At 31.9% G+C, this 21,998-nt stretch overlaps 3 protein-coding genes across 5 annotated transcripts; 1 reads left to right on the top strand and 2 right to left on the bottom strand.

The window, feature by feature from the left end:
* Window positions 1-242: 242 nt before the first annotated feature.
* Window positions 243-3,738, bottom strand: LOC133678643 (serine/threonine-protein phosphatase PP2A catalytic subunit-like). 2 transcript variants are annotated; one of them, XR_009836012.1, is made up of 7 exons: window positions 3,219-3,738; window positions 2,389-2,503; window positions 1,886-1,994; window positions 1,699-1,776; window positions 934-1,125; window positions 538-846; window positions 243-460 (listed from the first exon to the last, which is right to left on the bottom strand). XR_009836012.1 is itself a non-coding variant. In XM_062101045.1 (6 exons), exons 1-6 carry the CDS (start codon window positions 3,469-3,471, stop codon window positions 673-675), a joined length of 921 nt encoding a protein of 306 aa, XP_061957029.1. In that variant the 5' UTR covers window positions 3,472-3,738; the 3' UTR covers window positions 243-672. The 2 variants fall into 2 exon arrangements, 1 of the variants encoding a protein (XP_061957029.1); XM_062101045.1 differs by having other exon boundaries at window positions 243-846.
* A 5,149-nt stretch (window positions 3,739-8,887) lies between these two features.
* On the top strand, window positions 8,888-12,487 carry LOC133678617 (5-formyltetrahydrofolate cyclo-ligase, mitochondrial). 2 transcript variants are annotated; one of them, XM_062100997.1, is made up of 8 exons: window positions 8,888-9,178; window positions 9,280-9,420; window positions 9,671-9,835; window positions 10,805-10,846; window positions 10,954-10,999; window positions 11,692-11,762; window positions 11,899-12,025; window positions 12,107-12,487. In XM_062100997.1, exons 1-8 carry the CDS (start codon window positions 8,911-8,913, stop codon window positions 12,123-12,125), a joined length of 879 nt encoding a protein of 292 aa, XP_061956981.1. In that variant the 5' UTR covers window positions 8,888-8,910; the 3' UTR covers window positions 12,126-12,487. The 2 variants fall into 2 exon arrangements, with proteins under 2 accessions (XP_061956981.1, XP_061956982.1); XM_062100998.1 differs by having other exon boundaries at window positions 12,100-12,487.
* A 528-nt stretch (window positions 12,488-13,015) lies between these two features.
* Window positions 13,016-16,219, bottom strand: LOC133678618 (transcription factor bHLH79-like). Its single transcript, XM_062100999.1, has 6 exons — window positions 15,825-16,219; window positions 15,028-15,231; window positions 14,738-14,803; window positions 14,384-14,452; window positions 14,198-14,275; window positions 13,016-13,339 (listed from the first exon to the last, which is right to left on the bottom strand). Exons 1-6 carry the CDS (start codon window positions 16,092-16,094, stop codon window positions 13,211-13,213), a joined length of 816 nt encoding a protein of 271 aa, XP_061956983.1. The 5' UTR covers window positions 16,095-16,219; the 3' UTR covers window positions 13,016-13,210.
* Between the last annotated feature and the right edge of the window lie 5,779 nt (window positions 16,220-21,998).

Raw genomic sequence — 21,998 nt, 5'->3', positions numbered from 1 at the left:
AATAAAAAGCCGTACCTGTTAAACTCACGGTCATGTTCCAAGCTAGTTTTCCACAAATTACTTCAGTTTTTCCCCCAAAATACCGAAGGGGGTAGAGTTGATATTATCTCCATTATTTCCACCCAAAATGACAGACTTTATGAACTTTTCCCATTTTCAGATATTCAACAAATTGAACTAAAGTTCTGACGCAATGAAGGCAGTATATATGCATTCAGAAAGTAACTAAAAAAAAACAAATATCAATAGAAATGCTGTATATATTAAAATCCTAACGGACAAGAAATAAAACAAACGTGTTTTGATCAACAAAATCAAAAGAAACTAGTTCCAATGACAGCACTCGCGTCGATTTTCAACAATTCAAAAGAAAAATTTCATCGAGCACTTGCAGAAGTTGTTTAACCAGGGGGTGTAAACTATATGATGAATGCACTGTTATTGCTGTTTCTTTCACTTCCTAAAATACAAGACAAAAACCACGTAAGTAAACTTATAAACTCACAAGAACGCAGAAACCATAGAACAAAAACTGACCAAAAGAATGACAATAACGATGTTTCTTTGTCTCTTCATCAAGTAAACACCAAAATCCTCTATTCTGTAAGATGCATCTACAAAACCACAACCATAAATTTGAAAAATTTGCCAACCAAGGGTAAGCTATGCAAATTATAAAAAATAGTCAGGAGTTCTGCGTGTTGTATCGGGTTCAATCTGTCGAGGTGCTGGATCAAATTGAAGGAAATTCTGCTCCATATTCTCCCCTATCTCAAGTATTGCAGCCATATTCCCACAGCGATAGCAGTAGTTTGGCGCACTGAACACTGTCACCACATTCTTGTCCTACAAATATTTGAAGTAAATAATGATAAGGATAGAATTTTAGAACTTAAAGGGTAAGTAAATACTAGTCACTTGGAGTCCACAAACCTGGGACCAATTGTATCCTTCCATGACAAGCTGGTGAGCTCTAGAAATGAGAGCAAGGCCATTAGTGTGGTTGAACTGTTGAGAGATATCCTGTCCAAAGGTGTATCCAGCCCCACGAGGAGAAATTCCCCATCCACAACGATCATCCGGATCAGACCAAAGGAGGTCACACATTGGACCCTCATGAGGTACCTAATCATGGGACAAAAATAAGGCAGCAAAATGAAATGGCAAAAATAAGGGGAAAGATATATGTGGTGAGCAATACCTACTAGTCATGTATACCACAAAATTAACAATGGCAATCAGCTTACAGAGGCTACTTTAGTCATATTATTGAATATGCAGTGATAGAGGCATTTGCTTAAATTCTCTAAAATGAATCTGAGCAATGTCTCAATCTAAGCAAACTGTCCTAGATATCACTTCAATTAATAAGCTTAATGCTAAATTTCACAAACTCCACACCTGTAAACGATGCGGGGTGGGAAATTTACACGCAAAATGGAGGAAAATAAGAAATATTCACATAAATCAAAACAGTGGCCAAAGTATAGCTCCGACAGATATAGGAGGCAAATGGCATGGACAAAGATTCACCGGTTTGGCCTGATAATCTTCTTATCTAAGACACGTCAGGAAAACCAGTTTGACATGCAAATGGAAAAGGTTTGCAGTCAGAGAATAAGTAATTTGAAAGCAAATTCGGCAAAAATGTTAGCAGATATCAATCCAATAAAAGTAGCATGATCACTGCAGGCGTACCTCCTGTATACGGTCTAGGGAACGAATATTATCTAATGTGTCCAAAGACGGGGAAAGACCACCATGCAAGCAGAAGATCTACAAGGTGATAACAAATGGTTATCAGCTAAGAACATGGGGCTAATTTAAAACTAAAGCCAAGATCAAGGGCATAAATCAGGGTAAGAAAGAATTTTAGAATTTAAACCTGACTCTCAATTAGGGCCGTAAGAGGGAGATAATCAAAGAGGTCGGTGAAATGTTTCCAGACATTGGCATTTCCATACTTCCTCAAGCATTCATCATAAAATCCATACCTGAAGAGAGATATAAATGAGATATTGATAATGTACCACAGATATGATGATGTAGTGTAAGGAAATAACTAAAACACCAAAGTACTGGCATGTTGCATCTTTCTGGCTGACATTCTCCTCTGCTTCACCTCCTCTTTCAAATGTAAGATAATTTAACTAATGACTGGTATGCAAGAAAAAGAAGGAGACAGTCCATGCATGTTATCTGCACTGGTACATTTTAAGTTTGTGCATGGTTAAATACGACATATTCTTCTCTATCAAAAAGTTTTAACTTGACAAAACATGTGTCAGAGCAGTTTTTAGCCAACCAACTTGGTGAATAGATTATCCCACCAATTTAGATTAGCATTGATCCATAACTGCACGAACATAAAATGAACAAAACTCTTACACTTGAGTTATTTGACGACTCTCATGATTTCCTCTTAGAATTGTGATCCTGTCTCTATATCGAACTTTCAGTGCCACTAAAAGAGTGACAGTCTCCACAGAGTAATATCCTCGATCTGCATATCCAAAAAACAAAAAGTAAACATGGTGGCAATTTCTGATACATAAAGTACTAAAACAATTCATAAGACAAAACATATAAGCTTAGAAACAAAAGTTTAGTATTAAAAAAAAAACAATCCACTTAGGCATATTCAGATTGTAAAAGAAATTTGGCATGACTTAATGCTAAAAATAGAAGTGAATTGAAGTTATAACAATGTCTCTAATAATTTGTGTTCTGCCAACTTGAGAGTTTAACTGATAACATGTTCAGCCTGTTTTGATTCTCTAAAAAAAGCACATACGCCACTTTCCTGGTGGCCTCAGTGTGCTTACTCTTCACATTTAAGCTACCAGTCAGTCCCACAAATTCTGGATTATAATAATGGGCTTGAAACCACCCTAAGAATCTACTCAACCTGCATAATACCAAACTCTACTACATGGGTAACAGAGTAAAGAGCAAAAACCTCATCTCTTCTACGCTCTTTCTTTCTTTGTTAAAAAAAAAAGTAACCACATTGCCATTCATTTTCTTAAAAGAAGCTGGAAAACTACACTCTTAATATTCTTTTCTTACATCAATTCCACAGTCCCCCCAGTCAATAATCTCATTTTCAGGCAGGTGGAATTATGCAATATGGAAAATAAATAAATAAAACCCGGAAAATAGAAAACATTTCAGTCACTAATTATTAGCCAAAAAAGAGGGAGACGGAGGAAACAGACCTACATAGTCGCCCATGAAGAGGTAATTAGTGTCAGGAGCGTTACCACCGATGCGAAAGAGCTCGACAAGATCATGGAACTGACCGTGAATATCACCGCAGACAGTTACTGGACATTTGACAGGCTGAACGTTCCATTCCTCCACAAGGACCGCTCTGGCCTGCTCACACAGTGCTTTAACTTCTGCTTCAGCTAGCGGCTTGCACTGCATCAAGTGCTCGATCTGACGGTCCAGATCCACGTGAGACGGCATCTTTTCTTTACTTTTTTGAAAGGGATTTTCGGATCGAGTCCAAAAAAGGGCGATTCAATTTGATTTTTCTTGGATGACTCAGGTCATGGCCATCGTGCAGACCGGAGATTGGGGATTCTGGAGTTACTAGGGTTAAGGATTCGGGAGAAAACACGAAAATTGGAGGGGCGAAGAGAGAGAGAGAGAGAGACTGGCCGGGGTTCTCCTCGTTGTCTATTTTCTTTTTTTCTCCCCCGTAGGTTGGTGTAATAATTTAGAGTTTTTTTTTCCCCTAAATTTTGGTCCCTTGCTATTTGTGTGGTTTTTTTTTTGGTTTTTAGCTTTTGGCTTTTTCTTGTGGTTTTTGTTAACGTTGGAATATTAAGAGTAGAGGGTAAGTTACTACAAATTATCATGTATTGAAATTAGTTTTTGAAATTTAATTTTTTATATGCAATTATCATCCCTCTATTAAAATAATTTTTATTGTGAAGATTTTGAATTATCAAGATAATAATTAGAAATTTCTTATTAATTACTTTAAAATCTATGCAAAAAAAAAGAGATAAATATAAAAAGAGAAGAAAAATAATTTCATAACTCACTAAAAATAATAAGAATATTTCATATTTGGATTTCTCTCATCTATTTATATATTTCACTCATTATTCTTTAAATATCATGAAATTCATCCACGTATTGTATTTATAAATTATCATTTGCTATGAAAATCAATAAAAAAAATTCTATTTTTCATTAAAAAAATAATTTAAGGCACTCAAACAGAAAAATAAAATTCAGAATTGATCCAAGATTTAGTGTAATTTTTATAATTTAGTTTTTGAAAAAAAAAACACCCTGTTGAGATTAAAACAGTAAAGTAATATTAAAGGCTATAATAATAATAATAATAATAATTATTATTATTATTATTATTATTACAAGCATTAATGCCATAAGAAAACAAAGAAAATTAAGGAACAAAATAATAAAAATTATAGTGTAATTAATTATTAACAAGCTTGAGTCTTTGATGGAATATGATGCTAATTGAATACGGAACTCCTCTAATGTCAAGCTAGATGGCTCATCCTCTACCATCCATCTACCTTGTTTGTCAAATACTTCAAAGTCAACTTCGACGCTTAACGATATTTATGCAGTTATTCATTTTAAAATTGACTAATAGTCCAACATTCAAATATATTTAAATAGTAAAGCATGCATTGCTTTATTATTATATAATAAAGCAAAGTAATACTATACTTATGGATATAGATTCGTTGTAATGTAGACATAAAAATTTACATTCATAATATTGTAGTATTATGAAAGCGTTGTTTTTGCTGTTTTTTAGTTAAAAAATGTTATTTGGGGTATTTTTTTTTATTATTTTCTGTACAAAAAAACTACCGAGCCTGGCTACCAACGCTATTAGATTTAGCTAGTTAATAAAACTGCTTAATATAACCTAAAAATATTGGGTCCAGCTGTTTAATGATATTGAGTCTGGTTTGGCCGTCAAACCAAAAAATATTGGATTAGGCTTGACCTTATATTAATTATTATTGAGTATGTCTTTGCATTTAAATCTAATGTATTTAATATATTTTTTATACTCTTATTTTTTACATTTAATTTTTTTTATTATTATTGATTGGCTGTAGTCGAAAAAATATAGTAATATATAAAGTGTTGTTTAGTGTGTATGTTTAAGAGAATAGGAAGTGTTGTTGAAGTGTTTTTTTAGCATTGTCAAAAAATTCAATTATGAATTGAAAAATTAATGTTTATATTTAATAAAATAAAATAAAAATCATGTTAATGTTTTACAATTAATTTTTTTTATTAGAAACATTGTTTTTAAAATGATAAAAACTTAGCATGATATTAAAAGCAAGTTTTCATATAAAAAAAACACATTGAAAATTAAAAGAATATTTATAATTTGTATGCAATTGAAGAAAAAAAGAATGATTACTATGAGAAAATTATTTAAGAAATTTATAATAAAAACACAACAAAATGTAAACTTTATTTTCATTGAGTATTCATGACCACAAATTAAAAAAAAAGTCTACATAGTAGGTTCATATAATAATAAACAAAATAATTACTAATATTACTAAGAAAAATACTATAATCTTGTCTAAAAATGAATGTCAAATTAAATGGTATTTAATGGGATGAAATTCTAAATATAATATTAATTATTTAATTATAATAATTTTACTAAAATTTAAGGAGAAAATCGTGAAGTGTTGTAAAAAAAAAGTAATATCATAAAAAAATATTATAACCTCATTTAAAAACAAGTTTAAATTGAATAATATTGAATAAAATAACATCCTAAATATAATAATAATAATAAAGGATTGTACCAAACAAGACTAAGAGCTTCGTTATAGATGGGCTGGTGTGATTGACCCAATGAAAAAAATGCTAGGGGTGTCTAATCTTGTCAAGCTAATATCTACAACCTTCTTTTTGTTTTTTTTTTTATTTTTATTTTTTATTTGTTCTAATTTGTTTTTTAAATAAATAACAAGTACAAATAATATGTTGTTTTTGTGTATGTATTTTGATCATTTGAGGTTATTGGACAATTGGGTTCTAATTTATTTAATTAAAAAAAATTATTTTAACCTAAAAACATCTGATAAATCAATTTTTAGTCTTAAATCAACATTTAATTGATCTATAAAAGGAGAAATTATCCCGAATAAAAATAATGAACCTTAATTTATTTATTTGAGCAAGATAAATGATAAAAAAAAATCTCAATTACATCATTCTTGTTATATAAAACTCATTAACACCAAAATTGATTTTTTTATTGTCTAAATATGACCAATCAATGATTATTTCTTTCCTTCATTATTTTTCGATGACTCTCTCCTCTTTATCAAACTAAGAAACTAAAATGTATATATAATAAAGTTTTGGACCATAACTTAAAATCCTAAAACTAAAAGGACCATAAAAGAAATCAACGGAGAATATGTGGACCAAAACATACCTTTTCATGCAAGTTTGAGATTGGTCACTTAGTTTTTTCTTGTTGTTAGTTTGGTCCCTTTTTTAATTGTTTCCTTATGCAACAAATTTAAGTTATATCTAATTGAATTCACTATAATCAAGCTCTTAAACCTAGTAAAACCTTACATTTTAAAGAATGTAACTATCAACTCATAAAACATCACAAACAACACATCCAAGATAACAATAAAAAAAATTGATGACATAAAAATTATTATTGATGTTCATAAAAAAATGTGAAGCAGTCCATAATACTCGTGCGCTACAATCTTTACACCACATGAATTAGTTTTCTTTTAATAAATAGTATCATTTAGCTCTTTTTTTTTTCTCAATTTTTTTGTTTTTATAAAAAATATGAATACACTCAAACACTCTCAAAATCCTAGCTTTTGTAAGTATTTTTGGAACACTAGATCCATATTTTAACCACCAATTATCTACAAAATTTCTTCTTAACTATTTAAATGTCAATGACATATGATTATATTTGGTTAAAAAATTTAATAAAATATAATAGTAAAGTAGTGTTATAATTATTATAAGAAATTCTAAAAGTTATGGGAAAATCAATGTAGCAAAACCATACTGAATTGAAATTAGTTTTTTTATTTTTTATTTGAATACTATAAACTATTTTTTTGGTAAAATATAGGTTTTTCTATCCAATTTTAATCCTTTAACATATTTTTATAACTGCTTGTGTCATGGCACGAAAAATTATCTATTTAGGATGAAAATTAATAAAAAGAACTTATTTTTCATAAAAATAATTTGAGGCACTCAAATAAAAAAAATAAAATTCAGAATTGATCCAAAATTTAGTATTATTTTTTATATAATTTAGTTTTTTTTTAATACTCTTTGGAGGTTAGGGGTTGGCTAAACTTTAAACAACAAAAACAAACTGAATAGTAATGTAATTAAACCTGGATCAAATATCATGATCCATACATCTCAAAGGTATAGAGAACTGAAAAGCAGTAAAGTAATATTAAAGGCTATGAGATAAAAAAAGAAGAACTGATGCTATAATAAATCTCAAAACCGATTCCGAGAAGATTCAGCAGCTCTAACTTGAGAAGATTGTTCAACTCCAAGACCCATATCACAGCATTTGGGTGCTCTGTCTTCATCACTTTCCTGAATGGCAGCCTGAAGATCAGGATGACAAGGAGAATGTTCATGATCCTACAGACAAGAAGCCAGAAGTAACATACTACTGTATATCTCTAAGATCTTTTAGCTTATTTTCAACTTCTAGACCCAATTAATCTTAACGTTCAGGTTCTCTTAATGTCTTTATTGGTAACTTGCATGTTAGGGAGGTTTTATGTTTAAGCTTTTTGAAATTCTTCGAGTGTCCATTTGAGTATATTAAAAAGTCTGTTGCTTTTTCTGGTTTGTGTTAGGTGGCGACAAAGAATTCTGGAGGAGGTGCTGGTAGTAACTGTAGATGATGCTTATGATGTTTATGGTACAATATTGAATAAACTTGAGCTATTCATAGATGTTTAGAGCTCAACAACTAACAGTATTTTTTGTACATTTCACATCCTTCTTTAACAAGATCAACATAAATGCAAATGTTAAACCTTAAGATGAATGAGATTTCATATGAGAATTAATGTAATGGATCAGCTTCCATGTCACATGAAGATATCTTTCATCGCCCTCTACTATGTCCATGAAATGGCCTCTGATGCTCTCAAGGAAAAAGGAATAAATGTTGCTCCTCGGAGAACTTGTGCACTAATTAGTCTTAACTTTTAAATTTAATATGTCTATGTTTGCAAGACTCAATCTCTTTTTATGCTCAAAAGATAGATGTATAATTTTCAAATAAACTCGTGGTAATGTTTGTTTTTTAAAATGTATTTTTTTGAAAAGTATTAAAATAATATATATTTTTTAAAATTTATTTTTAATATCAATATATTAAAACGATTCAAAAATATTAAAAATAAAATTAATCTAAAACAAAAATAAATTTAAATTTGGATGAAAAATAAATTATAACTCACTCCCAAACACCCCATAAAAAAATTAAAAAAAAAATTAATTTTTTTTATTTTTTTGGATAGGTTTGGAAATCCTTCCTCCTCACAACTAACCAAATAACCAAGGATGAACCAACTTTCAGCTTCCCTTTTCAATTCTTCAATCCTACTATATTTCGTAAAAAAAAAGAAAAATAATTCATATTATTATATGACTAATAGCATCTTATTAATTATTTAATAATAAAATATCTTATAAAAATTTATTTCTCCTAATTATATTTCTTTATTTTTTTTAAATGAAAGATTACTCACATGCTACTAGGTGGACCCACACAGTCGAAGAAAAGATCTGATGTGGCGTCTATACATAAATGAAAAATAATAGCAATAGGATATGGAGCAGTAGTGCAAAATAATAATGTGGAGAAGTGGGCTTAGACAAAGGGCTAAGGAATTGTTAATGATTCTTCCATCTTGCTCATTTTTACCACCTTCTCCTTCACCTTCACAACATCTGGCATTCACCAAGAAGCCACTTCTAGGCCTAGCCAACGCTTCTCTGTGTTCGCCTGGCACAATGAGCACCGCCACCAATCTCGACGGAATATTCAAGCAGAAACAGGTCCTTCGATCCAAAGTCCGCAAGTCCCTCAAGTCCATGGACCCTTCCCTCAGATCTCAAGAAGGTACCGTTAAGGCCATCTTTTTTTATCCCCTTACCATATCGTTATAAAAATCATTATTTTTTGATACATTCATGGCTAATTCTCATCTGGGTTTTCATCAGACGATGCAATTCAAAGTCTTGTTTTGGAAGCTCCATGGTTTAAATCTAGCCAGAGGTTGTGTGCTTATATAACTTGTAGTGCTCTGCGTGAAGTTGACACTTCAAAATTGTTGTCTCAAATCCTGCAAAATCCAACCAAAGGTAGCTGTGTCCGTGTATTCTTTAATTTCTCAAAATTGTCAATACAATGACCTTGATAGAGACGTAAATTCGAGAATGCTATAAGGTAGGGTTAGTAGAATAAACAATTTCTTGACTTGATGCTTTTTGTATGTGAGGAAAATCGCTCTTGTACACTAAGCTTAGCTTGTGCAGAATATGATTCCTCGAAACTTTTTTATGAGCTATCCTAGATGGGGGTGGACTTCTTATATGTTTTCTTGAACTCTAGATGGGTCAGTTGAGAATGCAAAAAAGCTTTATGTTCCGCGTGTGGAGGACAAGAATAGCCACATGCGAATGCTCAACATTTCAAGTATGGATGATTTAATTGCAAACTCTATGGATATTCTAGAACCAGCTCCAGTAGATCAACATGGAAATGCACGGGAAGATGGTATGTGTCGTACACGATATCTTTTTACAGTCCAAAAAATAAAACCTGACTTCCCTGTAGTACAGATTATTTGTGTTTTTTTTCCTTTCTCTGATTGAATGTATGAGAAAAGGAATAATTTTAAGCCCTTTCTTCTTTCTGAGGGAAGGACAGGGTTTGAGTTCTTATTGTTTATGATTGTTTGCTTTGGAAATTTGTACTTGCTCCTTAGTTAGCAGAGAAGTAGAACTTCTGAAATTTTGATTGCTAACTATTGCCTCCTCAAATCTAGAGAATTCCCTTCAATTAGTTTTTGTGATTTAAAGAAAGGAAATCAGTTTGCCATTCATTCATTAGCATCAAATATAGATGTCTGGTATGCAGCAGTTAATTTATAAACTTGTCCTCCATGGTGAGAGACTCTATAAAAACCTTACCTTTTGCAACTAGGCTTTGTCCCTGCCAACTGGCTTCCTTTGTTCCTTAAGGAGTTGGCAAAGTTGGAAACAATTGAAAATTGTTTAGTTCAATTTAGAGACAAATAAACAAGAAGCCAAATGGGGGAGGCTTTGGACCAGGCTTTTCTTGATCTCTGGCTGGTGAGTGCATCCGAATACCCTAAATAAGTTGCTTCTAACATGCTTTTTGGGTTTGGAGGATCAAAGGGGGCAAAGTGCTGAGGAAGTATGTAATTTTTGCTATGATTCGACACATTTTTCTGTGGGCATTAGACTACAAATTTTCTGAACAATGGAATTTTTCCTTCTATTTTTGGGTTTGAGGAGGGATGACTGTGCGCAGGAGGAGGTTGAGAATATCAGCTTCCTGAAAACCTGTCATAAAATCTGTACTCACATCCATCCATGTCAATGCTGGTGTTAAATTGTAGGCATCGCCTCTAGAAATATAATGCAGACACTTATTGATTCATAAAATCATTTTTGCATTATATCTGATAACCATTCACATTCAAGATCCTTCTTGATGCAGTTATGCAGGCAAATGACCCAGTTGATTTGTTCCTCCTGCCTGGTAACTGTTTTTTTTTTTTTTGTCTCAACCCCTCCTCTGCAAATATATATGAGAATTTTAGCAAAAAAAATTCTAGTACATAATGTATGTCATGTTTATGTTGTCAGGACTTGCATTTGACAAATCTGGAAGACGCTTGGGCCGTGGTGGAGGGTGAGTTCGTGCATCGTAGCCTCTGCTTCTATTTTAGTCTATATGAAGTATTGTGACCTGAACTGTTTGGATGTCTTATCTAATTGTTAGAAAAAAAATTTGCCCTTCAATCTGCATCTCAAATCCTTGGTATGATGCCAGATTTCTTCCAAACCCTTGCTTTGGATGTTTGGAGATTTAACCTCACTTTTCCTTTTGGATAAAATCAGCCATGATATTAGGATGATAGTCAAGTTACATGTGGTGAGAAGCCACTAAGCATATGGCACAGAAATGGGAGCCTTAACCACACCCTCTAAAAGCCAATAGCATGGAAGTTGCAAGGTCTGAACTGACATAGTACTGGGATTTGGGTATTATTTTGGACAGTTTTAAGGGAGGGGCATCCAATTTGAACCTCTTCTAGTGGAGAGCTGCAGCTATCAACTAGGCTATGCTTCAGCCACGAGATTTAGGGCATTACTTTTGGTCTTCCACAGTAATTACTGAATCCAATTGCATGGCTATTAGAACAGTTATCACAATTTTAACCTAGCGAGCACATCTGACTGCACATAAGTTCATGTTACTGTGTCCTGCACACATTTCCAATGCTTACTTTCTATACATTGCTAACATAATATTTGCAACCAAATTATATCTTTCTTTAATTTTTGCATTTTCTTGTTTATATGTGCAATGAAAAATCCTAGTTATTATGACACTTTCCTGAGGAAGTATCAAGAACTTGCAGAGGAGAGGGACTGGAGGCAACCCCTCTTAGGTATTCACTTGTTCACCTCTTTATAGTATGATTTGGAAAACTTGTTTGCTTCCTTTATAAATACAATCATTTGACAGATGATTTTCGTTTTGTTTGTTTCTTTTTTATGTTTAAACAACGTGCTGTTGTTTTGTAGTTGCACTTTCATATTCTCTGCAAATCATAGATGATGGAGCTATACCGGTAACTTTGAATGATGTACCAGTGGATGTTCTTGTGTCCCCAGCTGGAGTGATTCCCATTAGCCAAGCTGCCTTAAACAGGTTTTGCTGCCTATATTCTTCTATTAACGAGTTGGGTTAAACTTTCTAGTATCATGATTAGTGTACATTTACAGAATGCAGATTTGACATTGGACTTTGAAACACCACATCAATCTTCTTCAAAGCCTTCAAGAAATTAATTTGGTTGGCCTGTAACATGATGAGGATTTTATATCTTTAAGGCGTGCAATGCTAGACTTCTGCAATTGGAATAGGATTAAACTTTCAGATATGCCATCAATGAGAGGCCATGATTGGTTGTCCAAGGAACATGACATTTGGTCCTTGGAAATAGTGCTTGATGTGAAATGGGTTGGCATGATCTGTATTTGCCGTGGGCAACTAACAAAGTTGAGATACTGGAAATAAGTATTGGAATAATTAACTTTCTTGATACTTTGTTTTTTCATTGTTTGACGAACTCTTTTCTGTATAAAATGGAATTAAATTGAATGTTGACAAGTAATGGTGATCATTTTTTCAAGTCTGGTCACAATTTCGTTTGTTCAAGGAGTCGCTTGTCCTCCTGGAATCCCAAATTGGAGGCTTCCTTTTATTTTGTGACGCTGCTATCCGACCATTGAAGTTTGGCTCTTCGCAGAGAGTGGAAACCAATTAATAGAGGGGTGTGAACTGACTGTGACAACTAGCTTGGTCGTAACTAGAGGCTTTAATGCAGCCATCTCTGAAGGACGGCGGGGGGACCTTAACCGGGAAGGAAGTACGAAGGTTAATATAACTACTTGTAGGATTTGTAACAACTAGCGATGTCATTCACTCCAAAGTATTGTTGTTCCTAGGGGTCTTGTCCACTTTCAGCTGAACGTTGGAGAAGGGAACGCCCTCCTTCTCACAGCTTTCAACAGTCACTTGCCTGGGTCAGCCATCGTCCCCACAACTCTCTTTGCGTCAAAACCTTCAATTCCCGGTGATGTGTTAACCAAGGCATTCCTAGAAGGAAATGACGTAATTGATATCATAAAATCTAAGTTTGGTTCTCAACTAGTTCTCACATATCCATTGCTGAATATGATACAATTAAAGATTAGATGTATTTTCTACAAACGAGATGATAGTACAACTTCTTCAGTAATGGTCACAGATATCACAAACACATTTCTGCATCTAATGTGGAAGCCCATAACAAATCTCTTCTCAATAAACTGAAGAAATCTAGTTCCTCGATTACGTGGCTCTTTTAAAACTTCCACCAACCTGCATATGTAGCCATTCCGGTTGGGATCCTTGAACATAGTCTCTTGTTGGTTGTGGGCCAAATATCATTCCAGTAGCATCAAATGGCTGTGCACCAAGCTACAACAAACCATCATTGAACAAATCACAAGACAGAAAAAACTAACAGAAGTGTTTACTGACACAGCTCTACTCCCTGGATTTTGTAATTTCATCAGAAATTTCATTTGTTTGCTTGTTCAAAGACATGAGCAATTGGAAGAATATGATATGAGATTGACAAATACAACAAAGGATGAGGTTAAGATTGCTCTCACAACGAGCAACCTCTCTTGTCTGCCTTTTGTGTTCCAAATGTAAACCTCTCAACCTACATTCCGAAACTGGGGCAACAGCAGTTGGGATTCAATATTTCTTTAGTGCAATTTCTCCTATGTGTATACAAAACCTTATTGCAGATCCTTGTTCTTAGACATCAGAAATACTGAAAACTAGAAGATGTTAACTTGTTCAGATTCTGTGCAAGCTATTAAATGCTGGCACAGTGGCAGCATTGCCTAACAATCAGAATTCCGGGCAGGCTTTCAGAACAAGTACATAGAGAAACCTTTTACTGAAATTTTACAAATAGATGAAAAATAAAAACAAAGCAGCTTTTGTTTTTAACCTGTAGGCTCATCCCTCCTCGATAACAGGGATCCTAACCAAGGGATGAGATGGAATCAGTTGGTAAGAATTTAAAATTGCTACGGAGCAATTTGGGTGAACATCCAATTTTGACAAGCGCTCACCAATTACCTTTACATTGCAGCAGTATCAATGACGCTCTTAGTTTCTAGGTGGTCATAGTTATTACATGGGAATCAACAATGGCAGAGCATTTGTAAGAAAGATGCCAGAAACTACCTCTCATACAATGGCAAATCAATTCTATGATGATGTAAAAGTCAAGTGCTCAATCATGTTATGTCTACTTACATCTTTTGGATGAAGGCCTTCAATCGTGGGGCTCGTGCTCATCCTTGAATTTACTGCTTCTAGCTTCATTGAGAGGAACTATAAAATCAAATTTAAAAAGTATAAATCTAGGTTCAACTTCAACAGAATAGAAAGGAAAAAAATAGTCTTGAACTAGCAATAAGCACCATAAGATGGGGATACTACCTCAACCTGACACTGGAGTGACTGGATGTAATTAATTATCTCATCAAGGGCATGTGCTTTACCAATGACCTTGTTAAGAGAATAATCCACATGTGAACTGCGTTAAAAAATGATTGTGATTCTGATAAAAAAAATAAAATAAAAAATGAGGAACTTCAGTTGACACCTTGCATCTTCCAAAATGTCTGTTAAGGGATGGCTAAATTATGAGGCATGAAGTTTGGGATACAACAGAGACCAGGTAACAGATTCATCCTCAGCCTACCTCGGCCTCTTCTTTAAATTTTCCTAAGAAAGTTTTTTGCAGAACTATGGTAAAATGACTAAGATAAGACCAGCAAGATAAATGAGCACCTTATTACACCCAGGGACCAAATCTTGGAGTATCTTCATCCTCTCACCAATCCTCTCTCTCCGAGCCTGCCAAAAGCAAGTCTATAGTAAGCAGCAGGTTTAAAAAATGTCCACCATTTAAACTCTGAAGGTTCAAACAAATAAAAAAAAAGAAGAAGCAACAGTCTAGCAAAATGATTACAATTTCATATCAACCTGAATCCATTTTACATGAAAGTCCTACTTCATTCTTTTTCAAATTGAGAAACGATTTAAAAATTAGCAAATTAAAGAGAGCTGAAGCAAATTACTCTCTCTGCTAAACTGTGGCTATCAGTCGCTTGGCCCCTTCTTGATCTGACATGAATATAGTCTTGCATAGGCGGCTCAGATGGTTTACTGCTTGGTTCAGCTGGCTTGTTATTAGCAGCAGAACTTGCTTCTATTTCAGCTCTTGAATCATTGTTTTCATTCCTTGACCACGAAATTTTCCTCCGCTTACCATTCAAATCATTCTGTCACAAACACAATGAAAAGGTACAGACATACATCATTTCCAGTTCAAGACAATAGTTCATTTCTATCCCCTAACCTAACATCTTCAGTCCAAAAAGCTGAAAATCTCAATCAATAAAGTAACAACCGCAAGCTCCATTAGGAAAAAGGAATTGTAAGCACAGACAAACAAGGGAAAAGACAATTCAAGAACTTGTACAGATCACAGGTTCATGCGCGGAAGAAAATTAGTTCAATTGCATAAATAAAAACCAACAACCCATTTCAAATGCAAAGCTAGTAAATAGAATAAAAATTAATTCCCATTTAACAGATCCCATACTGAAAATCTAACTTTTTTTTTTCCCAGTTTATACATAAGTATAAAGAGTGGCACTCTCTCTCTCTCTCTCTCTATATATATATATATATATATATAAAAGTCTCCTTTCTCTTTTTTTCCTTCCATTTTCCAGCAAAAGCTTGCACATTCATCAGTTCAGGCTTAAAAAAAGCAAATTAACAAACAAAACATCTCCCTTTTTCTGAGAAACCAAACAAAATGAATAAAAAGAAAATACAAAAGAGACAAGAAAATGAAGCAGAAACGAACCAAATCATGGGCACTAGTGGTGGTAGAAACCATTATGGATGAGTCCTCCTCGGAACTCAAATCTCTAGCCTTCCTATTTCCATTTCCATTTCCACCCTTCTGCTCGGTCACAGTGGATTCGTCAACGGACCCATCTCGGTCGGCCAAATTAGCCATTCGGAGGCCCAAAGCAGTTGAAGAAGAAGGTGGAAAAGGCCAAATCTCAGTTAATGAGTAGGAAGATGGGTTGGCCGCAGAGAAGGACTTCTCGTTTATCAATGGAGGATCCATATTGGATTGGATTGGATTCACCAGAAAGAAGACAGCGTCAGCGTGTGCCAGTGGACTATAAGTTGATGCTTAGTCAAGCTCAGACTGGAGGTTTTTTTCTTTTTTTCTTTTTTGTCCATGTCACAAAGAGGCTTTTCCTTCTTTTTATATCTTTTCCTTAGTTTATTTATTTATTTTTTAGAAAATGAGTGTGTAGGACATAAATCAATTCAAATCAATCATTTTTTTTTAAATAGGTTTTTACGTCCATCCTCTTAGAAGATCTTTACGTCCATCCCCAGAGAAAATCTTCATACTTGAATACCTTCTTTATTTTCACTTGTATATATTTCATCTTTCAATTTATTTATCCTTGCTTCTAATTGTGATAGTCTATTTATTTTCTAAGTTTTAATTTATTGTGATTGGAGGCTTAACCCTTCGACCAGGGTAAAGTGATTGCTTTGTTCTTTGTCATTTAAAAAATAAAAATTATTGTTGTTATTTTATTTTATTTTATATAATGTTTTCAATCCATAGTATGTATAGAAAAATCCCGGATGGTCTCTTGTTAAAAGTTGCTCCCCCTAGCAAGGTCTCTTAAAAAAAGTTATCACCACCACTACCACTACCATAAGCCTCCTTTAACATATCTAGGCATAACCTCTTAGAGGAGCCCGACTTCATGAGCTTTTTATAAGCAACGTGTTTGGATCAATTTTTATTATTATTATTTTACCTTTAATAGACCTAGACATCTTGTCCAAGCTCAACTTTTCTTTGAAAAATTTTCTATGATCCCATGCGAGTCCTTCAATATTTTATACTGATCCAATATGTATTATTTTAAGTAGAATATAACTCAAAATATCACAAAGATAAAATTACATTCTACTCTCTCCTCTTCATAAAATGACAAAACTCATGGGCTATATAAATACCTCATGAATCCTTTAAGAACAAGGTTCACAATATCTTTATTTTTAATAATTTCAGCATATATATTTTCAAAATTTATTTATCTAAAATATCATTGCACTTTCTCTCTCTACAAAGTTATTGACTTTATCATCGAAGAGTCTCATTTTCATAAAAATGAACCTTTTATAGGTACCAACTATTCCAGCTACTCGTCATCTTGGCTTACCCTGCACCCTTGTTACTACCACAACTATTTATCATCTTGACTTACTAGACATCACCTACTATAAGTTATCAGTTATGTGAGATTTTCATATCAAGTCACCAGACAACCTTGACTAGGGATGACAGATCAGATTACTTAAACTAAGAGATTAACTAATTATATAACACATCAGCCTTATTTCTAAGCATTTTAGATTTTAGAACTTATCAATTTAGGATGAGAATAATGAGGGATTCCTTGGTGGAAAAGATCAAAACTTTGAAGTTGCATCATATGTGTGGAAAATAATAAGGAGTAACTTTAAAATAAAATATCGCAAGTCATTATAAAATCATATAATAAAAATATCTATAAAAGGGATCATTAGTATTGAGGATTGTCTATTTGGTTGGTTAAAGATATTGTCGTAATGAATATTTATATGCAATGATTAATATTGATGTGTTTGAAAAAAAAAATCACCTCATTTTACACGATTATGTCATGATTAAATGACCAAATATGTGTTTAAAAACTAGGAGCGTTACACCTACACAGCTAACTATTTGTCTACGAATCAATTTTACCCAACATATAATTTAACACATTTCAAAATTTCAATATATGTACCTCAAAACAACTAAACACTTAATAATCCATATTATAACATTCAACACTAATTTCAAGCATTCTTATAAATTCCTAAACATCCATTAAACTTCTTATTTCAATTTCATTTCATCTAGACTTCTAACATTAAAGGTTCCAACTTAATATCCAAACACACTTCAAACTTTAATTAATATCTAATTCCATAAATCAATATCCATGTTATGACATTGAATCTTCATTTAGATCTATTTTATTTTCAAGTTTCAAATTAATTCTTATAACATCACCACCCAATAATAATATTCATGTTTCACATATTAATTCATTATAAATATTTACTTACTTTTTGTCAAGCATATAAAACTTCAAAGTCTATACAATTTATTTATTTTCTACATTTCCCACATTTCATACATAGAACCACATCTACAATGATGATAGTCAAATTTAGGCATTCCTAACATCATTTAAAACATTAAACTTACATAATTCCTCCCAATTTAGCCAACTCTAAAATTTCAATATTTCAATACATCCAACACAAAATATTTAAGCTTTTAGCAATCTTCCTTCTTAATTATTATTTGTTTCAATTGAGAATTTTTATATTAACACTAGTTTTTTTGATTTTCAGACTAGGGGCTCACATTTCTTAAAGAAGATCAATTAATTTGGAAGTTCCTTAAGTTGTTTAAAAGTTTATTTTAATATAAAAGTAAAACTATGTTTCATTTATAGTTTCATTATTATTCAATTAAGTTCTTTATAAATAAAAACATCAAATCATGTTATATAATTATAGTATTTTTTTTAAAAATCAAGTACAATTAAGTATTTCAAATGAATAAGCATCTACCATATAAGATTTCCCATACATAAATTTTTTAAAACATTTTCTTATATTTTTATAATGATGTTAATTCTTTTTCATCCAATTTTGGTTAATAAAAATATATAAATAATTAATAAAATTGAATATTATACAATTAACTAAAAGCCTAAAAGAGGTGGGCTTTTACTGTGCACCACTTCACAAAATACTATTCATTAAAATATTATTTTTTTATCCTTCAGCATTTAATTTATTAGAGATTGAGTTTTATAATTTATTGTGGTTTGATTTCTATGTGGTTATCTTAATCTAATTACAAGTGTTGTGGGTTTAACGAGTTATTCTAGTTTACTCATATTTTTTTTAATTGATATTTTTTTAATTTCATCCTTCAATATTAGGTTAATTAGGAACTAGGTTTCAAGATTTGTTTCAGTTTACTTTCTATTATGTTATATTGGTTTTATGACATGGATCACGAGTTTTGTGGGTTAACATGAATTGACTCGGGTCTTTTTATTATGTCATTTTTAGATTAAGCTTTTTTCTAATTTTATTCTTTAACAATGAGTTATTTGAGAATTATACTTTATAATTTATTTTAATTTTTTTTATATGGGGTTATCTAAATCTCATGACTTTTGTCGTGTATTTGGTAGGGTTGTCTAGGTTGACTAGGGTCATTTTTCTTGTTTGATTTCTATGAGGTTATCCTGGTATCATGATCCAAATCATAGAATTGGCAGGTTAACCTAATAGGTTGACTCAAGTTGTTTTTTGTGTCTTTTTTTTTAATTTCATCTTTCAACATTGGGTTGATTGAAAATTGAACTTCTTAATTTATTTTTTATAGGGTTATCGTGGTCTCATGACTTAAGTCATGGATTTAATATATTAACTTGGGTTGTCTTATGTTGTTTTTTTTGTTTTTTTTAATTGATATTTTTTCATCTCATCCTTCAACATTAAATTGAGTAGGAATTGAGCTACATAATTTAGTTTGATTTACTTTATATGAGGTTATTCTAGTCTCATGATTCAAGTCTCAAGTTTGATAGGATAACCTGGGTTGATCCATATTATTTTTTTAGTTTGATTTCAATGAAGTTATCCTGATATTATAACTCGAATAATGGGTTTGTCTAGTTAATTCAGATTGTCTCTAGTCATTTTTTGGTTGTTTTTTAATTTCATCCTTCAACATTGAGTTGATTGAGAATTAGACTTCATAATTTGTTTCAATTTATTTTTTATATAAATATCATGTTCTCATCACTTAGGACATGGACTAGGCATGTTAACTCGAGAGTTATTTTTTGTTCTTTTTTAATTAATTTTTTTTAATTTCATCATTTAGTATTGAGTTGAGTGAGAATTAAGGTTCATAATTTATTTCAATTTACTTTATATGGGGTTATCCTAATCTTATGACTCAAGTTGCATGTTTGGCAGGCTAATTCAAGTTATTTTTTTTAGTTTAATTTATATGAGGTTATCCTAGTATCATGACCCAGATCATGGGTTTGGCGGATTAACCCAAGTTAACTTGGGTCATTTTTTATGTCTATTTTAATTGATTTTTTCAATTTCATCTCTTAACATTGGGTTGATTGAGAATTGAGCTTCATAATTTATTTTAATTTACTTTTATATAGGTTTATCATGGTTTTATAACTCAGGTTGTGGATTTGACAAATTAACTTAGGCTGACTTAGGTTGTTTTTTATCCTTTTTTTAATTGATTTTTATTAATCTCATCCTTCAAAATTGGATTAATTTGGAATTGAACTTTATAATTTATTTTGATTTACTTTATATGAGGTTATTTTGGTCTCATAACTCAGGTCGTGGATTTGGTAGGTTAACTTAGGTTGTTGTTTTGTTCTTTTTTTAATTATGTTTTTTTCAATTTCATCATTCAACATTGAGTTGATCAAGAATTATCTTTAATGAGTTATGAATTTGGCAAGTTAACCCAAGTTAGCCTAGGTTAATCCAATAAGTTATTATCTCATTATTTTTTTTAAAAGTCATCTTAAATTATTTTTTAGTTAAACTATGTTTTTACTGGTCGTCAATGTTGTCTTTTGACATTTCAAGTCGATCGAGGTCATATTGAGTTAATCCCCATATTATTTAGACTTTTTTCTACTAGAGAAAACATTAGCAATGTTTAAACCCTTTTTTTTACATTAAAAAAATTGATATGATTCGTAGAAAAGCATGGGCCAATGATCTAGTACAACTAAAAGAATATATGGTTTTACTATTGAATGTTGTAGCGGTAGACATGACTCATTGTGGACAACACCATTCAAGTAATAATTTTATATTTTTCTTGCATTTCAGTCATCAAACTTTATTTCTTTCAATTTCATCATCACAAGTTATGTTGACTTCATTTTATGTGTTAGGATTTGCTTTTCTTTGCATCCCTCCACATATACAAAGTATCTAAGAAAATTCAAAATTGAATTAAAGATCAATTTCATGAAATAGAATTTAATGTTATATGTATTTTTTTTTTAAAGAACAAGAACCAAAATAATAATAATAAAATAAGCATACCTTTCTCATTTTCATATGGAAAACTTCATTTTCATCCCTAAAGTTTAAATTTATGTATTATTTAGTTCTTGTTACTTTATGATTTTATATTTAGGTCTATGACTTCATTTTTATTACATTTCGATCATTGGAAGCTGAGAAATGAGAGAGAAATTCATTGACAAAAGAAGAGGAGATAAAAAACTTTCAGCTTGTTGCTATTAATTTTTGATAAATTTTTGAAAAAAACCAAAATTAGCAAAAAACAATAAAAATTCAAAAATATATATTTTTTACGTCTTTAGGTCACTTACAACGTCTTTTTCCTATGCGTTCAATAGTCAACGTGCTTTTTAAGTTGACGTTGAAGTTACTCTTTTTTTTAAAATTCAAAATACAAAAAAAATAAGAAAAATTAAAATTTACAAAGGATCAAATACGAAAAGAAAGAAGTTGAGGGATCAATTTATGTTTTGGTTTGCTTGGTCACCATTTGCTTGGGGACTAAGCAATTAAAAATAATAAACGTTTTTTCACCTATAAATAAGTTGTGGTTACACACACAGAAAGGGGAAGAAATTTAAGGGAGAGGTCATAAAACAACCCCAAAGCTAAACCTAAAAAAGCTTATCACCACCCCTCTTTTTTTTCTTCCTCCTAAGCTAGTCTCTTTTTCACCAAAAGCCCCCAAACAAACCAACCTCATGATCTCTCTTTTTAGAAGTGATACATGGTCCTAACGATTGTATGATAAACAAAAATTTTGATTCTTGCCCAAATTCTGAGTAACAATCATAATGTCATCCAT

Source organism: Populus nigra, chromosome 18 (genome assembly GCF_951802175.1).
Source record: "Populus nigra chromosome 18, ddPopNigr1.1, whole genome shotgun sequence".
Classification (NCBI taxonomy): Eukaryota; Viridiplantae; Streptophyta; class Magnoliopsida; order Malpighiales; family Salicaceae; genus Populus; species Populus nigra.
The sequence above is the reverse complement of the archived record's forward strand: the minus strand, read 5'-3'. Positions and strand labels throughout refer to the sequence as shown.

What these genes read in the sequence shown, in the direction of transcription:
- LOC133678643 (XM_062101045.1), bottom strand. Translation starts at nt 3,471, where the DNA reads ATGCCGTCTCACGTGGATCTGGACCGTCAGATCGAGCACTTGATGCAG. An exon ending in CGGCCCTAATTGAGAGTCAG is followed by an intron (nt 1,777 to 1,885) that starts GTTTAAATTCTA and finishes ATCACCTTGTAG; the next exon opens with ATCTTCTGCTTGCATGGTGG. An exon ending in AAGGATACAATTGGTCCCAG is followed by an intron (nt 847 to 933) that starts GTTTGTGGACTC and finishes AAATATTTGTAG; the next exon opens with GACAAGAATGTGGTGACAGT.
- LOC133678618 (XM_062100999.1), bottom strand. Translation starts at nt 16,094, where the DNA reads ATGGATCCTCCATTGATAAACGAGAAGTCCTTCTCTGCGGCCAACCCA. An exon ending in CCACTAGTGCCCATGATTTG is followed by an intron (nt 15,232 to 15,824) that starts GTTCGTTTCTGC and finishes TGTTTGTGACAG; the next exon opens with AATGATTTGAATGGTAAGCG. An exon ending in CACTCCAGTGTCAGGTTGAG is followed by an intron (nt 14,276 to 14,383) that starts GTAGTATCCCCA and finishes TTGATTTTATAG; the next exon opens with TTCCTCTCAATGAAGCTAGA.
- LOC133678617 (XM_062100997.1), top strand. Translation starts at nt 8,911, where the DNA reads ATGTGGAGAAGTGGGCTTAGACAAAGGGCTAAGGAATTGTTAATGATT. An exon ending in TTCCCTCAGATCTCAAGAAG is followed by an intron (nt 9,179 to 9,279) that starts GTACCGTTAAGG and finishes GGTTTTCATCAG; the next exon opens with ACGATGCAATTCAAAGTCTT. An exon ending in TGGAAATGCACGGGAAGATG is followed by an intron (nt 9,836 to 10,804) that starts GTATGTGTCGTA and finishes TTCTTGATGCAG; the next exon opens with TTATGCAGGCAAATGACCCA.